The sequence below is a fragment of the Typopeltis vanoorti genome, chromosome 16 (assembly GCF_054136105.1).
Source record: "Typopeltis vanoorti isolate ZY-2024b chromosome 16, IOZ_Tvanoo_1.0, whole genome shotgun sequence".
Classification (NCBI taxonomy): domain Eukaryota; kingdom Metazoa; phylum Arthropoda; class Arachnida; order Uropygi; family Thelyphonidae; genus Typopeltis; species Typopeltis vanoorti.
In genome coordinates this window covers 82,587,936-82,607,049 of record NC_143564.1, presented here as the reverse complement: position 1 = coordinate 82,607,049, position 19,114 = coordinate 82,587,936, and the positions used below count along the sequence as shown (strand labels likewise).

At 34.3% G+C, this 19,114-nt stretch overlaps 1 protein-coding gene across 5 annotated transcripts in view; it reads right to left on the bottom strand.

Moving 5' to 3' along the window:
• The window catches only part of LOC150098167 (CREB-regulated transcription coactivator 1-like), a 526,148-nt gene that overhangs the window by 324,151 nt on the left and 182,883 nt on the right, over positions 1–19,114 (bottom strand). For all 5 annotated transcript variants that reach the window (XM_090405999.1, XM_090406001.1, XM_090406000.1 and 2 more), the window contains one exon: positions 4,394–4,482. In XM_090405999.1, the coding sequence (XP_090262125.1) occupies positions 4,394–4,482 (89 nt within the window). The remainder of the gene's footprint in view (positions 1–4,393; positions 4,483–19,114) is intronic.

Here is a 19,114-nt window from a genome sequence, read left to right as displayed (position 1 = left end):
CAGCTCAGCAGTGAGAAATTTTGCATATGCCTAATTTCTCTTCAGCCCAAAGGGACCAATTATAAGACATCAGAATCAATGCACCTCTGCACCAAGAACATTATCTTTGTTATTAGATCATCTCACTGTGTGTATTCAATTAATGTTTAGCATTATTTGTATGCTTAGATAATGCTAATTTGAAGAAGAAAAACAAGAAACATCAGCTCAAATGTATTGTATTTATGTTATTAAATTATTAAATTCCATTCCTTGTTTAACAAATTCTTTCCATAACAAATTTAATCTGAATATTTATAACTATAAAATTTTGACTTATTAATTTTATTGATTTTAAATTTAAATACAAATTGATACTGACCAATTGGAAACATAATAAACAGAGTACTTATAAATTATTATTGTATTATTAATATTATCACATGCACCTCCAAAAAAAGGCCAATAGTTCATCAGAGGACCAAACTAATCATTATTCACATATCTCTCCTTAAACTCATTCAATGCATTTATGTTATGATAGCCTCTGTACAACCAATTTCACTCATTCATCATTCTCTAGACAAAAATTAATCTAGTCCTTACACTCTTATAGCTACAATAATTCAAGTAATTCTGACAACCACCCTCCTATTCAACTTGCAGGAGAAACCTACTGTTGCCTCCCTTTCCCATCACATACTGAAACACATTCCTCAGTATTATTTCTTTCATTTACAGTAATTATCATTCATTATAATAAAATATATGTGTATATGCATACAACAACACCATCAACACTACTGGTTGAAAAAAAAAAAAAAAAAACCTACATCAAAGCTAGAATCCTATTATCCTATTTGGCAAGAGATTACTAACAAATAAATTAACATGTGATTAAAATAAAAAACATTATAGATGTCCAATATGTGAAAGCTGAAGGGTGCTTAAGAGTCCTGAAATGAGAGTTTGCTGGAGAACTTGAAACAGAAATTATGTGGGCTGAATGTGTGCCATCCATATTCTTGAGATTTTTAGGTCACCATTAGGAATATATATTCCTAATGCATGTGCCAGATGATGACATGAGGACCTTTTATCAGATCTTTTCAAAGTTAGCCAGCCTGGTACAGAGTTAAAGGGTTTCCTATCCCGGAAACTATGGTTTTTCGTCCATCAGAGCAGGTAACCTGGCATCGTGAACATACAGTTACAGCCATACTTATTCCTAGAGGGATGAAGCAGAAAATTTAATGGCAAACCAGTTGCATTAAATTGCCTAAAGCACCTAATCAGAGGACTCAACCCATCTTAGATGGAGGAGAAATGGATGAAATTATGGGGCCAATATAGTAATTGGCCCCATAATTTTATCATAATGATTCCTTGGTATCACTATAAAACCACTTTGGTAACATACATTTTTATCATATCCTCCTCCCTCCCTCTTCTCTACATATCAACCAAATTTTGTACTGTAAAGTGTTTCAACCTCTCCTAACAGTTTTCTGTAAACATGTTGCCATCCATATGCCTCTCAATCCACTATATCACTTCAATGACCAATAAATCTGGGCAACCATATGCATGCAATAGCAGTCCAAATGTGATCTAAAAAAAAGCCTTATAAAGAGAAGTAACAACATTCTTATCCCTAGATATCAATTTATTTTTCAACATCCAAGTGATCCCTTGTGCTATTTTGTCCACTTCTGCAATATGTTCTCTGAAGTTCCAACCTTATGTCCACTAACACTTCCAAATTCCCTACCCTCATTAATTTCCTGGAGTCCATCAAGGCTTGTTATCTTTTGATCTCAAAGTGCATAACAGACTCACCAGATATTACTAACAACATAAGGCTCAATGTTACTAACATTCTTCCAAAAGTTCACTTCCCTTCCCAAATGAAGTAATCTCTCTCTCTCTTCTAGCCTGTAGGATCTCTCCATCACTTTCATTAACTACTGTCCTCAATAGTTTTGCAAACTGGATATTCACCACTGATATCATCATTGTACAAATTAAATAGCAGTATCCCAAGTACACGGCTATAGAGAATACTACTGGTGAAATGCATTCATCTGAATTCTACTCTGCCACATATTGCTCTCTGATATCAGTCCAACCATTCTCTTATCTTGATTATTTTTCAGGAAATAACAATATATACTAAATATTAGTTTACAAGAAAGTAAAAATAACTTAATTAATGCATTTTTGAAAATTATGGAGACAACTACCATGTTTGAATAAAAATTTAGTTTAATATAACTAAAATCTACATTCGACGTTTCGACCTTTATTTTCTGTGTATAGCTGGTATGGTCCAGAAGATGACCTTTATGTTAAGGTTATCTTCTGGAGCATACAACTATACACAGAAAACAAAAACTTGTTAAAGACACTGACCAACTGCTACAACAATTGTTGGCCTGACCTCTGGTGGGAAAAAAAAATTATACATCAATGCTAGAGTCCTATTATTAGTGTTATCTGTTGGTTGTAGAAATATATTGGGCACAACAACAAGTATCTATCTATATACATATATTAACATCATGTACATTCCAGCTGGTTGGTATACAACAATTGTTGGCCTGACCTCTGGTGGGGAAAAAAAAATTTATACATCAATGCTAGAGTCCTATTATTAGTGTTATCTGTTGGTTGTAGAAATACATTATGCACAACAAGTATCTATCTATATACATATATTAACATCATGTACATTCCAGCCAGTTGGTATACCAACTGGCTGGAATGTACATGATGTTAATATATGTATATAGATAGATACTTGTTGTTGTGCCCAATGTATTCCACATACCTATATTGTGCCCAATACAGGTATGTGGAAATATGCTCTCATAGAAAATTCTATTATAAAGGTACAATGGTTGATCCATAGCCAATGTTCACAGGTGTTTTACCATCACGTAATGATATTATCAGGTCCAACAGCAGTTGAATGACATTTAAGCAAAGCAGCTTTCAGTTCCACTTTGGTAAATGGATTGTATTATTCTGTGCTGTTAGAAGAAAAAACGGATTTGTTGTTTTTCTACTTTGCTTTCTGGAGCAAGGAGCTTAGGAGAATAAGAAGATATTGCCAATGTTTTTGCAAAAGTCTCCCCTAATGCATCAGCAATTGTTGTTGGATCAGCAACTGTGGAACTATTGTGCTCAAGTATAGAGAGCCAGAGGGTAATATATCTGCCTTTCATTTTCCAGATTTTTTTCCCATACTTCTTTGCTGTTGGTGGATTTTGATATAGAAGGATAATGAATCAAGGATTCATTCTGGCTCCAGCAACCGATGTATCTAGCTTGAGCACGTTTGAAAGCAATTAGGTTTGTTGTTGTGGGGTACCTGCAGAAAATATCCCAAGCTTCTACTATACTATACTATATCTTCAGTCTACCAAACCCCACCTACTCTTTTTTGGGAGAAACTCAAATCTCACCTCCCCCAGCACTATTCATCTCAAACTTCCAAACCACACACACTCTTTAACTCTGACACACCTTACCAGAGAGCACCCAACCTAGAATCGCCAAACTTTGGCCTTCTTTGGTTGAAAATATCTATTTCCCACTCAGTCAAATTCATTTGCTGTCTTTATTGCTCCCTTAATGCTACCAACCACTCTGAGCTCTTTAATTTCCTCTCCTAAAAAATTGATTTTCTCCAGTCCCACTTTCCCAATAGCAAAATCATCGATGTAGGAGATTTTAATGTCCACAACACCAACTGGCTTTCCTCCTCCAGTTGCACCGATCTTGCAGGCAGAGATGCTGAAACATTTGCTGTCACCACCGATCTCACACAATTTGTTCAATGCAAACCAGAATACCAGATAACCCAAACTACTCCCCAAACACTGTAGATCTCTTCCTCACCAATGAAAAACAAAATTCAAAATGAACCCCAAATATAGGTGAGCTATTGAAGTTAGGAATGTTTTAGAAAATCAAAATGTAAGAGCTGATCAAATCAGGCACCTATTAATAATAGTTATTGCATTAGACCATCATATAATATATCTTGAGGATATACATCATATATATAATATATCTTGAGGATATACATCATATATACCAAAATGATGACTGATGGTGAGAAAAGAGAATAATTAGAGATCAAGAGAAAAAAAAAAGATATATAGGGCTGTATACCAGATACTACAATTTGTAAACAGTGTTGGATAGAAAGCAATTTCTAAAGAATATCTTCAAGTTACAGAAATGTGATGAAAAGTTGTAGAAAGCAGAAATACTTAAAGTTTGTTAAACATTATGATTTTTTTTGTGAGAGAAGCATATATCTATCTTAATCATATAACTTTATATTAATATGAATAAAATGAAAAATTAAAGCAATTTTGACTTTTTTTTTTTCTTTTTTGCTTACCACGTCGTTGAGTAGGAGGAGTATTGGCAGCATGGAAATTTTCTTGTGGATTCATTGCACTCTGATGTAGAGCTGAATCGGAATTAGTTCTACATAATACAAAAACAAAATCAAATACTCTCCTTTACAGATCAGAGATGTGCAACCAACAGCCCACAGCATATTGAAAGTATTTGCAATTTTTAAAATAAACTAAATGGAAAACTTTTGTTAAATTTTCATGAGGTATCTTTATGTATGCAAACACATACTGTGCTCTTGCATAAAAATTGCAATGCACTTATAACCTATGTTTAAGTAAGCCTTCCTAATTAGACCACCATAAAAAATACATGTATATCACCAACCCAGATGACTAAGGATCTAGTTTTCATTACACTAAAATTCTATGTGTACAGTGAGTTACATTATGCCTGACCCACTGAAACAAACATGTTCTTGGAAAGGGGTGAGAGGGAAGGGGGGGACAATTGTCAGAAATAATCAGATATTAAGATTGATTTAATGTTTGAATAATTGAACATCAGAGAAATTGAGATTTGATGCTAAAATAATCAATAAAACTGAAAACAGCATGCATCAAAACAAAGATTTTCAGACATTTCAGATAGGATAGGGATTCGATGTTCACATAATCAGTAAAACTGTAAATAATAGACACTAGAACAAGTGATTTTCATTACATTAGAACATATCATAAAAGGCTTAATAACTGGAAAGATATTAAGTGGTCAGACGACATGTAACTCACTGGAGTTAGAAAGCAAACATCACTTAATGTTTCTGCAAAACTTTAATGTATTAAGGTAGAAGTGAAAGCTTTATGGATGAATGTTTATCTTGAGGACAGGCAATTATAAAAACCAAATATAAATAAATGATTTAGGGAGTGAGAAGGAAAATGCAAAATTTTAAAATAAGAAATAAGAATGACAAAAAAACAGCTGTGCATCAGATCTGTGATTGCATATCTCTCTCTCTCTCTCTCTCTCTCTCTCTCTCTCCCTCCGTTAATCATGATTTTGCATTATACAAAGGTTAAAATCTCTGAGGGTTAGAAAGTATAGCAAGTAAAGATAAATAAATAAAATACAGTTGACTATTAGTATGGCATACTCAAAAGAACCAGAACAATGGTTTTGCTATGAATGAATCTGTGAAAGCAATATTTGCTATAGTATGATTTGACCATCATCATTATCAGCCATTGTCAATCCACTGCTGGATGAAGCCCTTCACAAGATTACTCCAAAACTGTCTGTCTGGCAATCCTTTCCCATATGACTCCTGCAAATCTGATGATATCATCAATCCACTGTGATTTAGGTTGGCATCCTAGATGCTTTTCCTCTCAAGGAATCCAATCCAGTACTTCTTTTCTCCATCACTGATCTTGACTTTGAGCAATATACCCAGCCCATTGCCACTTCAGATGTTTCACTCTTCCTATGATGTCAGAGACTGGTTTGATTTCTTATCCACATATTCCTTTTGTGATCCAGTCTTGTGATACCAAATACTTCTTTCCATACTAAATTGTGTTGTTCTTAATTTTTGAATTTCCTTTGCATTTAGTATCCATGTTTCACAGCCATGTGTCAATATAGGAAGAATAAATTGGTTAAAACTTTTCTCTTCAGGCATAATGATAGTGGCTTTTGAATACTGACTAATTTTCCAAATGCTTTCCACCTAAACATCATGAATGTTTTCATTTCGTCTGTAATATTTTGTTCCATTGATATCTGTTGTCCTAAGTATAAGCAATGATCAATTTGTTTAATTTCATTATAATTGATTTTTATTATTTCTGGTTAGACATAGCTATTGAACATAACTTGGGTCTTCTTTAGGTTTATCTTTAGGACAGCTGTTTTGCTAGCAATTTGGAGTTCATGGATATGAGTCTGTAATTCATGTGTAGTTGGAGTAAAGATAACTATGTCATCTGCAAAGCATAAATGGCTTAAATATCTTCCGTTTATCTTCAGATCTTTCCCTTTCCAATCAAGAAGTTTGAATATTTCTTCTTGGCATGCTATGAAAAATTCTGGAGATACTGTGTGCATCATACAGACATGAGGAACAGTTTATGTGCCTAATGCCAAAAGAAAACATGAATAGAATTCACTGGTATTTACACAGATGCAACTAGATTGTCATTATTACAAAAGGCTTCTTAAGGTGTAGAAATTCAACAAGCAATAAAAGATTATTTTACATATTGTAAGCCCACACTTCATAGAACCGAGCTTGGAAATGTGACAAGAATAGTCAATTCAGGCCGAAGGGGAGAAAGAAATAAAGGATGCATGAATTGGTCACCAACACGCTAAATCACGTGCTTTATACGTAAATTTTCCAACTGTTGTACAAGCAAAATAGTTACTACAGTAAAACCCCAAAGTTACGCGGTAGGTGGGACCAACAAAAAGCGCATAAGTCGAATTCGCGTAACTCGGGGTATAATTTGCATGTAATTTATATATACAAACATGCAACTGGGACCAAAGGTTTACAAAAACACCTATATTTTTTAAGAAATATAATCATAATTGTAGTTTTTCGCATAAAAAAAAGAAAGTTATTTCGATTTCGGTGGTTTCATAAAATCTAATAGATTCGTCTGACAGCATAATGTCTTTTTCTTGTCATGCAAAATTTCTGCATAGCAAGCTAATGATTTTTTTATTCCTTGCCTTGTGGCTACAATTCGTTCCTCATTAGAATCTATGTCCTCCAAAATCTGTAAACCTTTCTTTTATGATTGTTCTTACTGTGGATTCCTGTAGATCAAACTTCTTTGCTAGCTCACAAATTTTCATTCCGCCTTCAAAATCCTTAATAATGTTGAGTTTTGTTTCCGAAGTCAATGTTTTTCTTTTCTTGCTAGCTGTAGAAGAATCGGACTTGCTTCTTTTGGATGACATTAATATTTTTTATGTAATAAAATTTTTATTAAGAACATAACATTAAACAATCGCAAGGTTTGTAGACTATAAAAATCTTGTATGAATGGAGCCTGCGCGAAACACGTCAGTGTTTGTTCACGGCATGTGCGACACTGGTGAATGTGGCCGGCACCTGAAAGATATGACTAGTGGTGAGGCGTGAAGCGGGATGGGAATACGTACATATAATAAACTGCGTAACTCCGGATTTGCATAAGTCTGGGTATGACTGTACTTTAAGAGATTAACAAACCTTCTTAACAGAATAAATAAATCACATAGAATAGAATAAATCACATTTGCATCCTTGATGCAGAGATTTCAAAATTCATAAGATAAATACTTAAAATAAGTGAGGTCTAATTATTAAAAAAAAAAAAATATATATATATATATATATATATATATATATATATATATTATAAAAATTGTATTAATCGAATTTAACTTTTGTTTTAATAACTTTATTAATAGACATTTAAATATTTAAAATAAATGAAATATTTATAAAAAATATAATATTACAGTAATTCACTATTATCTGATTCATAATTGATTTTCTGATCCAAGATTGGAAGATTTGTTAACCTGAAGGAATGCTGTCTGTGCTGCAGGAAAACTCTAATCCTGGGGTTAATGAATATTATTTAACATCTGTGTGGACAGACTTATGTGTTCGTCGAACATGTTGTTTATTATTTTAACGGTATAATAGAACACAGAAACTAAGTAAATAATTAATTTATTAACTTGATGCTGATATTTCGCTGATATTATAACCAGCATCTTCAGAGCACAAAAACACTGTTTGTCACAATACGCGAGACTAAAACAACATGGTGTATTTCAACAAAATTGTAGCAGCAACACAAAGACTAGAGTCCTGATTTTGGGGCGCCCTCTATCTGAAAAAAAAAAAAAAAAAAAAAAAAAAAAAAAAAAAAAAAAAAAAAAAAAACGTCACTCACCTTAAGCAAAGAAGCCACGACTGCTTTAAGTCGAGGGCACAACTTTGCCTTAACTCCCAAGCAAGTTCCAAAAGCCGAAATAATGGCGTCCCTCGAACGAGGAATTTACGACCTGCCTCCAACAATAGCTAACAACATACGTTTAGATGTGGCCAACATCCTAATCAAGTCCAAGCCTCCAAAAAATAATATCCCACATAAGGAATTCATTGCTATAAAAGAGCTACACAACAACAGCCAGATTACCATAACAAAAGCAGACAAAGGAAATGCAACTGTGGTGATGGACACAACTGAATATGAAAACAAAATGCACACACTATTACAAGATCAGTCAACATACAAAATTATAGATCGCAATCCCACCAACACACAAAAGAATAAGGCACGAAAATTATTAAAAAAAGTCACTTCCTGGCCCAAAGACACAGTTAACAAACTCAAACCCTTCCATGTTAAAACACCGAGGATCTATGGATCACCAAAAATTCACAAACCAGGCACACCCCTACGCCCAATTGTGGACAGTATAAATAGTCCCACATACAAACTGGCTAGACATTTAGCGAAGCTACTAGCCACTCTCACTAACAATTCTCCCTCCTTTATCAAAAATTCAGCACACCTAAAAAGCATCTTACAACACCTCACCCTAAAAAGCTCAGACTTAATAGCAAGCTTTGACATCACTTCACTATTCACAAATGTACCACTAATAGAAACCCTCAATCTACTGAAGTCACACTTCCCCCCTGATATATTTGAACTATTCAAATTCACAATACATGCAGGATATTTCACATGGAAAGGGAAAATATACAAACAAATTGATGGGACAGCCATGGGCTCCCCCCTTTCTCCCCCCCTAGCCAACTTTTACATAGAACACCTGGAAAAACAAGCAATCAATACAGCCACTCTCAAACCAACACTTTGGCTACGCTATGTTGATGATGTGCTTGCTATTTGGCCACATGGCCCTGAGACATTGAAAACATTCTTAGCACATTTAAATAGCCAACATCCAAAAATCCACTTTACTATGGAACTGGAAGCCAACAACTGTCTGCCCTTCCTGGATACACTCATCACACGTCTCCCAGATGGTTCCTTATCATTTTCAGTTTTCAGAAAACCCACACATACAGGCAGATACTTACACAAACAATCACACCATCATCCTTCTCAACAATATGGCATATTAAAAACGCTAACCCATAGAGCGAGAGCAATCTGTTCAAATGACAAGGCTCTCACTGCTGAACTGACTCACTTACGCCACACCTTCTTGGCCAACGGCTACAATCCACAAAAAATAAACAAAATACTAAACACTCCTAAGAAACCCCTCCCACCATCCACCACAGAGAACTACAACAAAACAGTCACCATCCCTTACATTAAAGGTACATCCGAAAAGATCTCAAGAATTCTCAATAAACATAAACTACGCACTACATTCAGACCATGTAGCAAATTAGCCACCCTCATCCGCTCACCCAAGGACAGCATTCCTCCTTTATCACATCCAGGAGTCTACCAAGTACCCTGCTCATGCAATCAAGCCTACTACGGTCAAACAGGAAGAACTGTGAATATCCGCATCAGCGAACATAAACGATGCGTCCGGAAATATCATTATGGGAAGTCGGGCCTAGCAGACCATGCTCTGGATACCCCTACACACAGGATCAACTGGAAAAACACAAAAGTACTAAACAGAAACCCATATAAATCAGAGAGATTGTTCTTAGAGGCGACAGAAGCCCTAAAACACACTCCAAATCTCAACAAATATGGCTGTATTAACTTGCCGAAGATCTGGGAGACAGTCATATTAAGAAAAAACTAGCACTTTTCTAGGACTCTAGTAATATATGATAGCGTTTTTTTTTTTTTTTTTTTTTTTCAGATAGAGGGCGCCCCAAAATCAGGACTCTAGTCTTTGTGTTGCTGCTACAATTTTGTTGAAATACACCATGTTGTTTTAGTCTCACGTATTGTGACAAACAGTGTTTTTGTGTTCTGAAGATGCTGGTTATAATACAAGCGAAATATCAGCATCAAGTTAATAAATTAATTATTAACTTAGTTTCTGTGTTCTATTATACCGTTAAAATAATAAACAACATAAACAACATTATTTAACATCATTGTTAAATTAAAATATAATCATGTTGAAAGTTTATTTTTCACTTGGTTAGACTATAATAAATTTAGTTTAATCCTTTATCCAAGTGTGAGCAAACAAAGTTTGTGCCAGAAAGTATCTTCAGGACTGGGGTAAGGTGGTAACAACACCAGGCAACTCGTTGCAAAGGAGGAGCAAGCTAACATCCCTCCTATCTCAGTATCTCCCATAATGCAAAACACATCTCCTTGTGGACATGTATAATGTTTTATGCATTAAGGGAAGGGCCACTACCCATACTAGTTTCGACCTTTATTGAGGTCTCTTCAGTGGGAGCTAGGCCCAAGTGGAGATACCAGGCAGAAGCATTAGCTAGGAGGTCATCTCTACCTATAGGAGCTGCCAAACGGAGTGCCCCCTTTTTATTAAATTAATCTGGATTTAGAGAAAGATGTTGATAGTTTATTTTTCACTTGGTTAGACTATAATAAATTTAGTTTAATCCATTATCCAAGTGTGAGCAAACAAAGTTTGCACCTGAAAGTATCTTCAGAACTGGGGTAAAGTGGTACAATACCGGGCAACTCGTTGCAAAAGTGAAAAATAAACTTTCAACATCTTTCTCTAAATCCAGATTAATTTATTAAAAAGGTGGCACACTGTTTGGCAACTCCTATAGGTAGAGATAACCTTGCTAATGCTTCAGCCTGGTATCTCCACTTGGACCTGGCTCCCACTGAAGAAACCTCAATAAAGGTCGAAACTAATATGAGTAGTGGCCCTTCCCTTAATGCATAACATTATACATATCCACAAGGAGATGTGTTTTGCATTATGGGAGATAATGAGATAGGAGTGATGTTAGCTTGCTCCATCTTTGCAACGAGTTGCCTCGTGTTTTACCACCTTACCCCAGTCTTGAAGATACTTTCAGGCGTAAACTTTGTTTGCTCACACTTTAATAAAGGATTAAACTAAATTTATTATAAAATATAATCAGTTGGTTACTTCATTTAAAAAAGTAGTTTTTGCTAACATGGTTGATAGAGTAGTTAACACATCTGCTTTCCAAAAAAAAAGGCTGTGGATTCAAATCCCACAGAGAATGAATTGTCTTTCAGAAATGAATTTCACTGCCTGGTGTGAAACACAGCCCTGTTGGAGGCATGAAGTGGCTTGAAAAAGTTCTGTGTTTGATCTCTAGAACAGTGTTTCTAGTTAATGTAAAAATTTTTTTTTAATTTTGTAATATACATACAAAATTAAAAAAAAAAAAAAAAAAAAAAAAAGAAATTATCCTTAGCCTGTACATGGTGCTAATACACAATAAACCGCCCACAATATGCTATCAACCTTTTGTGGGTGGAATCACAAAAATAACATATAATGCCATTTCTCATATAAATGCTTTCTCTCAAGCAAACAAAGATAGCAGTCAGAAGCTTCGGACAATAATGCACTCTATCATTGGCAAGAAGATTTAATCTCGAACTGTAAACAAAGTTTCAGATAAATATAGCACCTTTTTAGTCTATTTTCAATGGAAAGAAGCATTTTCCCAATATGCTATCTTTTGTTTTCTTTTCTTTTTATTTCTCAATCTAAATGAAGAATTCTCAGTATCCCAAAAATTTTTACACTTAATATCTATTGCACTGTGCAGAAAGTAATTACCACACTGGAGCTCCAGTCGGCTATGAAAATTCACTAAATACACCTACCAGTTTCCAAAGAATTTAAAGAAAATGACTGTTAGTTTTAAAGTGACTGAAATGAAAAAATTAATTAATTGTACAATTATTCAAATTAAGTCTGAAATACATTTGAAAACTAAAAAACTTCTGTAAGTGTAAATCCCTCAGTTAGCAATTTGCTTTTTTTTTTTCTTTTTTTTTTGGTGAACCCTTGCTTCAGAATAGTAATCCATTCCAAAGACCCCCATTATATTGTTAAAATATCATATTGTGAACAGAATAATTCACTGCATTTTGGTAATTCATTCCAATTCACCCAAAATCGAATATTTCACCCATAATTAAATTAATTCCCTCATTAACAGGTGAAATTTAAAATAATTTAATTTAAATTAAATATTAAAACATAAAAAAAAAAGTTTTTTTTTTTTGAGGGGAGGGGATCAGTTGCTCAATCTTTCCACTTATGAATATGGCTAATACAAATGCTCCTACTGTACTAACTTTCCTCACACAAGTTTTGGCTAACACAAATGTAATCAACAATTATTAAAGATACCGAGAAATTATATAATTTTTTAATCCTTTATCCAAGTGTAAGCAAACAAAGTTTGGGCCTGAAGTATTTTCAGGACTGAGGCAACTCGTGGTAAAAGTGGTATGACTCCACATCACTTGCCTTAATATCCCATATTGCAAAGCACATCTCCTTGCGGACATGTATAATGCTATGCATTATGCCAAGGATCACTACCCAGACCAGTTTCGACCTTTATTGAGTTCTCTTCGGTGGGAGCCAGATCCAAAAGTGATGCAGAAGTATAATTTATAGCATAACCAAGTGAAAAAACTTCCAACAATTAACAATTATATTTACATCAGCTAGCACATGTGCATGTTGTAGATTACTAATCAGATCATAAAATGCATATTTTAACTGTATATTGAAATTTATTTTATTATGAAGAGTCCATCATGGAGGTGCTTAAGGATCAAAGCTTGTTAACTGGGAGGTGACCTCCATGTATTAAGAAATTACAAGAACCAAACAGGACTTTTGACCTAATATCCAATCCTCACTTTCTGGTGCACCCTATTATTAGGTATATACCTGGATACTAAACAAATGAGGATGGGCTAGTAATTTGGGATTTAGACAAAAAAACTGCATTCTTATTGACATAAACCAATATAATATAAAGGTGTGATATGAAATGAAATGAAAGAATTTCATACCTGCTGGGGCAATACCCAGTTAAAAAATGGCCCATTGTTTTCATTAGGAAACCAGGACAAATGGCAAAAAAAAAAAAAAAAAAAACAGCCACGGGAACAAATTTTAAGTAAACATTGGCTGCGCTCAAGAACAGCACCATCAACCTAATAAGAAGCATCAATGGCGGTGGGGGGAATTAGAAATGTAACTAACAGAAGAACTGGATAAATACCAAACACCATTATGGGTGTTACCAAAACAAAGATTACAAAAACATGCAAGACCCTTTTATGTAACATGTACAGCATGTTATATTCAGGCAATAACTATCAGAGAAAAGAAGGAATAGCTATAGTATTCAACACTAAATGTGAGGATAATTTTCTTCATAGCAGGTAATATCAAACAGTGATGTGGGCAAATATCACAACTGGACTCATTTTTACAATTTATTGTGTACATCTGTAATACTGCAGAGCAGAAAGCAAACGGAGAAACTACTGCTCTCTGCAGACTAACCACCATGGCAAGCAAATCTACACAAATGGCCCCATGTTCCTGCCATCCCCTAAATGGGACAAGCGTGTGAAGAATCTCCAGGCTCAAAATAGTGTGCCCACTAAAACTAGAAACCTGGAATGCCAGAACCCTGTATGAAACAAGTAAGCTAAGAAACGCTATCCAGGAAATGAAAAGATATAAATTAAATATGACAAGAAATTATACTCTTGGTTTTAATCCAGGGATGGCCAACCTTTTATGTTCCATGCGCCAATTTTTTCACATACCAGTTCAGGTGCACCATTCAACTCTTGTACCATTAAAAAATTCCAGTAAAACTATGTTATAGACATATTTAATATAGACACAATATACTGATTTAACATGTTCACTGCCAACTACGAGTATACTCATAGTTAGTATATGAGCATCACAAGCCAACTATGAATATACTCGTATGAAGCTTACTGCCAGCAACGAGATTACCCGTACTGATCTTGAAGAAGTGAAAATGCTTGGCATGCAGAGCTAGCAGCAAAAGTGTGTATACTCATAGATGGTATATGAGCCTCACAAGCCAACTATGAATATACTCGTATGTCGATTACCACCAGCAATGAGATTACCCGTACTGAACTTGAAGAAGTGAAATTGCTTGGTGTAAGGTAACAAACTATGCCCGAGTAGTGTGGCAGCGAACGTGTTGATATAGAAACAAGATTCTCTCTTCGTAACTCAGACCAAAGCACTAGCTTCAGTTTTCCTTCTATTTCAGTCTGATGTGTTTTATAGTGTCTATTATGATCATGTCTTAATATGTGAGAAAGTGTTTTCACAAACAATGCACATGGTTTTCCTGATGGATTCGCTATTAATAAGAACTCATTTTTCCACTGTTCACTGAATTTACGCTTACTATCACCTTCTGTTTTTCTTTTGCACTGTAATGGGTAACAGAATGTAAAAACAAGGCTTAATTTTCAAAAAAGTACAAAACCACAAATGTTTTCACAAAGGACAAATAAAGTACAACTCCATACCGCAAGAGTATCAAATGTAAACTAACTGACAAAAACCTGTGACATGTTGCTAATGCCTGGTACCTCAGGATGAAACAAGTGAATGTGCAAAAGATGTGCACGAAACAATAAAATAGCTAAAAATAATTACCAAGTTTTAGCTTTTTTTCTACAAATCCATTTTTGGTTAACACATTTTGCATAAATAAGCATACTTTTTCTTATTTATGCAAAATGTGTTAACAATGATATCCTTTATCCAAGTGCAAGCAAACAGAGTTTGCACATGAAATAATTTCATAAGTGGACAACTCGTATATAGAGGCCGATGACCTCACATCACTTACCTTAGTATCCCATAATGCAAAACACATATCTGTACGACCTATATAATGCTATGCATTATGAGAAGGGTCACTACCCAGACTGATTTTGACTTTTATTGAGGTCGCATCACTGGGAGCCAAAACCAGAATTGACACCAAGGTTGAGTAATGCACAAGTCATATTTCTATATACAAGTACACAAAAGGTGTCGCAACTTATGACTAAAATACTCTGGATTAGTGATAGATGTTGAAGTTCTTCCACTTGGTTATGCTATAAATTAAAGATGCCAAGAAATTATAGTCTTGGTTTAATCTTTTATCCAGGTGTAAGCAAACAAAGTTTGCATGCGAAGTAACTCCACAACTGGTCAACTCATATATAGAGACGAATGACTTCACATCTACTTAGACAAGTGATGTGAAGTCATCATAAAAAGATCCAATTGTAAAGTAGAGGTTTACTGTAATTTTTTTTTCTATCTCCCATTACACAATTAGTCACCATTCATTTATTCCCCTCAACCAGGTTCTCCATTACACAGTTTAAATGTGTGCATGTAAGTGTTACGTCATATAATAAATGTAAATCAAAGAAACTTGGCTAAAAATCAATGCTTGTCCTACAATATTTAATAAGAATGTTTCAGATTTTTTGCTTGGATATTATCAAGTAATTCAAAACAGATAAGAAATTATATTCTTCTTCTAATCCTATCTCCAAGCATAATCAAACTACATTTCTATGTGAAGTATTTGTATGACTAGACTACTTGCAAATAGAGGCTGGTGACTTCATATTAATTGCCTATCCCATAATGTAAAGCTTTTTGGATGTGTATATTCCTATTTCTGATTCAGAGTATTTTAAAAGTATTCTGATACACTATTTAACTGCAGGTAACCCTCGTATAATGTGGATGTTAGGTTCCATAGAAATGCCGTGTTATATAAATCGCGTTATGCGAGACTTACATCACATAGAAAAAGTGGGGTTATGTTCCGAAATTGTTTTTTTTTTTTTTTTTAATTATATAAACAGTAATGACATACTCAACAAAATATATTTTTATTTACTTCAAGTAATTCATGTAAGTTAAGAAAACACAAACTATGAAACAAATACGTAGCATAAACTTATAAAATTATAAATTTTACGTAAACTTCATTGCACATAATGCATAAATGTTTTCGGCAAACTAAAATAAAGTGTATATTTTAATCATCATCACTGTCTTCAAAATGAACATTTCGTAGATGTTCTTTATTGACAAGTGGCTGGATGTCGTCACCACTTGAAATCTCATGGACATCATTTGTATAATTCTCATTGCATACTTCGGCTGGTTTATTATCAAGTAGTCAGTAATAAGACCTTCCTTACCACTATGCTGCAATTTTTTATTAAGTTCATAATATGGAGCTAAACTAATATCTAATTGTCTCGTGAATTTTCCGGAGCGCTCCATTGAGGGATCATTATCCGTAAAATAACTTTCTTGCCAAGTCCAATCCTGCTAATTTCTTTAAACTGAATTCTTTAACGGACTCATCACAATCAGAATCTTCGGCAGAACTTTCCCCGCCTTTTGGTTCGATGTTATCTATTAATTGTACCAGTTCCTCCTAATTTAAATCTATCTTCCCATCAATTAATTCACTAATTTCGTTTTCAATCATATCGCAAAAGCCTTCTAAGTGGTCATTATTATAAAAATAAAACTTTTACATAAAAAAGCGCTACATATTGTATGTAACTCACCAGATAATAAAGTGCTCAGCTTGAGATTAACACACTTATGAATTTTAATACGCTTTCCTGGCAGAAAACGAACACAATTTTTAACATTGAACACTTTATACGGTAAACAATTGATGTGCATGCATGCTAAAGGATATTTCCCCTAATATAAATTCGCTACTTATAACTACATGCGCAATACAGGTGGATGCAAATTTAACGAAAATAAAATTTGATTTTTAATTCGCGGGGTGAAAAAAGGGTTAGTACAATTTGTAGACCGTGTTGTATAAGTACAGCGTTGAACAAGGGTTACTGCAATTTGTAGACCGCATTATATCGAAACCGCGTTATACGAGGGTTACCTGTACTTATATATGGAAATTACATGTTTTCTACATACGAGTATTCAGTATCTTCCTGGCTTCAACTGATGAGATCTTAATAAAAGTTGAAACTGGTCTTCCTAGTGACTTTTCTCATAATGCATAGCAAAAAAGAAGTTTTGCTATGCATTATCATAAAGATCACCTAATATCTGTTATGTTTATCATCTCACAAGGATCCCCCATGAAACAGCCAGAACAACGTTATGTTGTTAGTTCTATACATACTTTAGTTGTTTTAGTTAATTTTAAATTTAAATAATCATTAGTTTCAAAATTTTATTCCTTAATTCTTGAAAATCTATAGTCCATTTGATTAATCATTCTTTGTTTGTCAGTTTTATTCATGTTTCATTTGTGGCTACTGAATATACAGTTGACCCTTGAAACAACACAGGTTTGAACTGCATGGGTGCATGTATACATGGATTTGTTTCAATAAATATATTGAAACATTTTTGGAAATTTGCGACAATTTGCAAAAACTCACTTCAATATTTCTATGCGTAGCTTAGAAATACCGAAAAAAATAAGAAAAAGGAATGTCATGAATGCATAAAATATACGAGGTGTGGCTATTAAATAATGAGACCGGTTGCAAAAATGTGGCTTATTATTACAATTGCAACTTAATTGTTATCCCCTTGAACATACTCCCCTCCTCTATCTATACACCATTGCATACGAATTTTCCATTGTTGGAAGGAGTGCTGCAAGTCATCAGGTGATATCTGCTTCAGTAGCGGTCATTTTCTCCTTTACCTCGTCCACCGATTAAAAATAGGAAACAGCAGAGCCAGACTTGCAGGAAAAGATCATCACATGTGATGAGACGTGGATTTTCCAGTACAATCCAGAAACAAAGAGACAATCGATGCACTGGAAAACTCCCACGCCACCAAGAATGAAAAAAGCAAGAATAAGCAAATCAAAAACTGAATGCAATGCTGATCGTTTTTTTTTTTTTTTTATATCAATGGCATGATAATGGTTGAATGGGCACCAGAAGGTAAGACAGTTAACCAACATCATTGCCTTGAGGTTCTGGCCAAGCTGAGAGTACAAGTGAGGAGGAAGAGACCTGATCTGTGGAAGAACAATACTTGGATTTTCCATCAGGACAATGCTCCAACCCACAGTGCATGGTCTGTAAAGCAGTATCTGGCTGATAAGAAGACCCCAGTGTTGGACCATCCACCTTACTCACTGGACTTAACGCCATGCGACGTTTAACTTTTTCCAAAGTTGAAATCCTCATTGAAGGACACCCATTTTCAGTCAGTGGATGAGGTAAAGGAGAAAACGGCAGCACTACTGAAGGAGATAACACATAACGACTTGCAGCACTGCTTCCAACAATGGAAAATACATATGCAGCGGTGTAAGATAGATGAGGGGAGCATGTTGAAGGGGATAACAATTAAGTTTTACAATTGTACACACTTGTAAATTTGTTATTTAATAGCCACATCTCATATGTAGATAGTAGTCTATTTTATAATTTACTACCATAAAATATAAACACAAATCTATTACAAAAAGTTAAAATTTATCAAAATTTATGCACACAAACACTTACAGAATGTACATAGTGACATTCGCAGTAAAGAAATGTAAACAAACGTAAAGATGCAATATTAAATCATAACTGCAAAAAATTAACCATTAATTAGTTAAATTTAATTAATTAGCATACAAATTTTATAATGATTCATTCATTAGTGTATAGGCTAGGCTACCATAAAATAATCCTATTGCTGTTTCATCGTTATCAATACATGAATCATT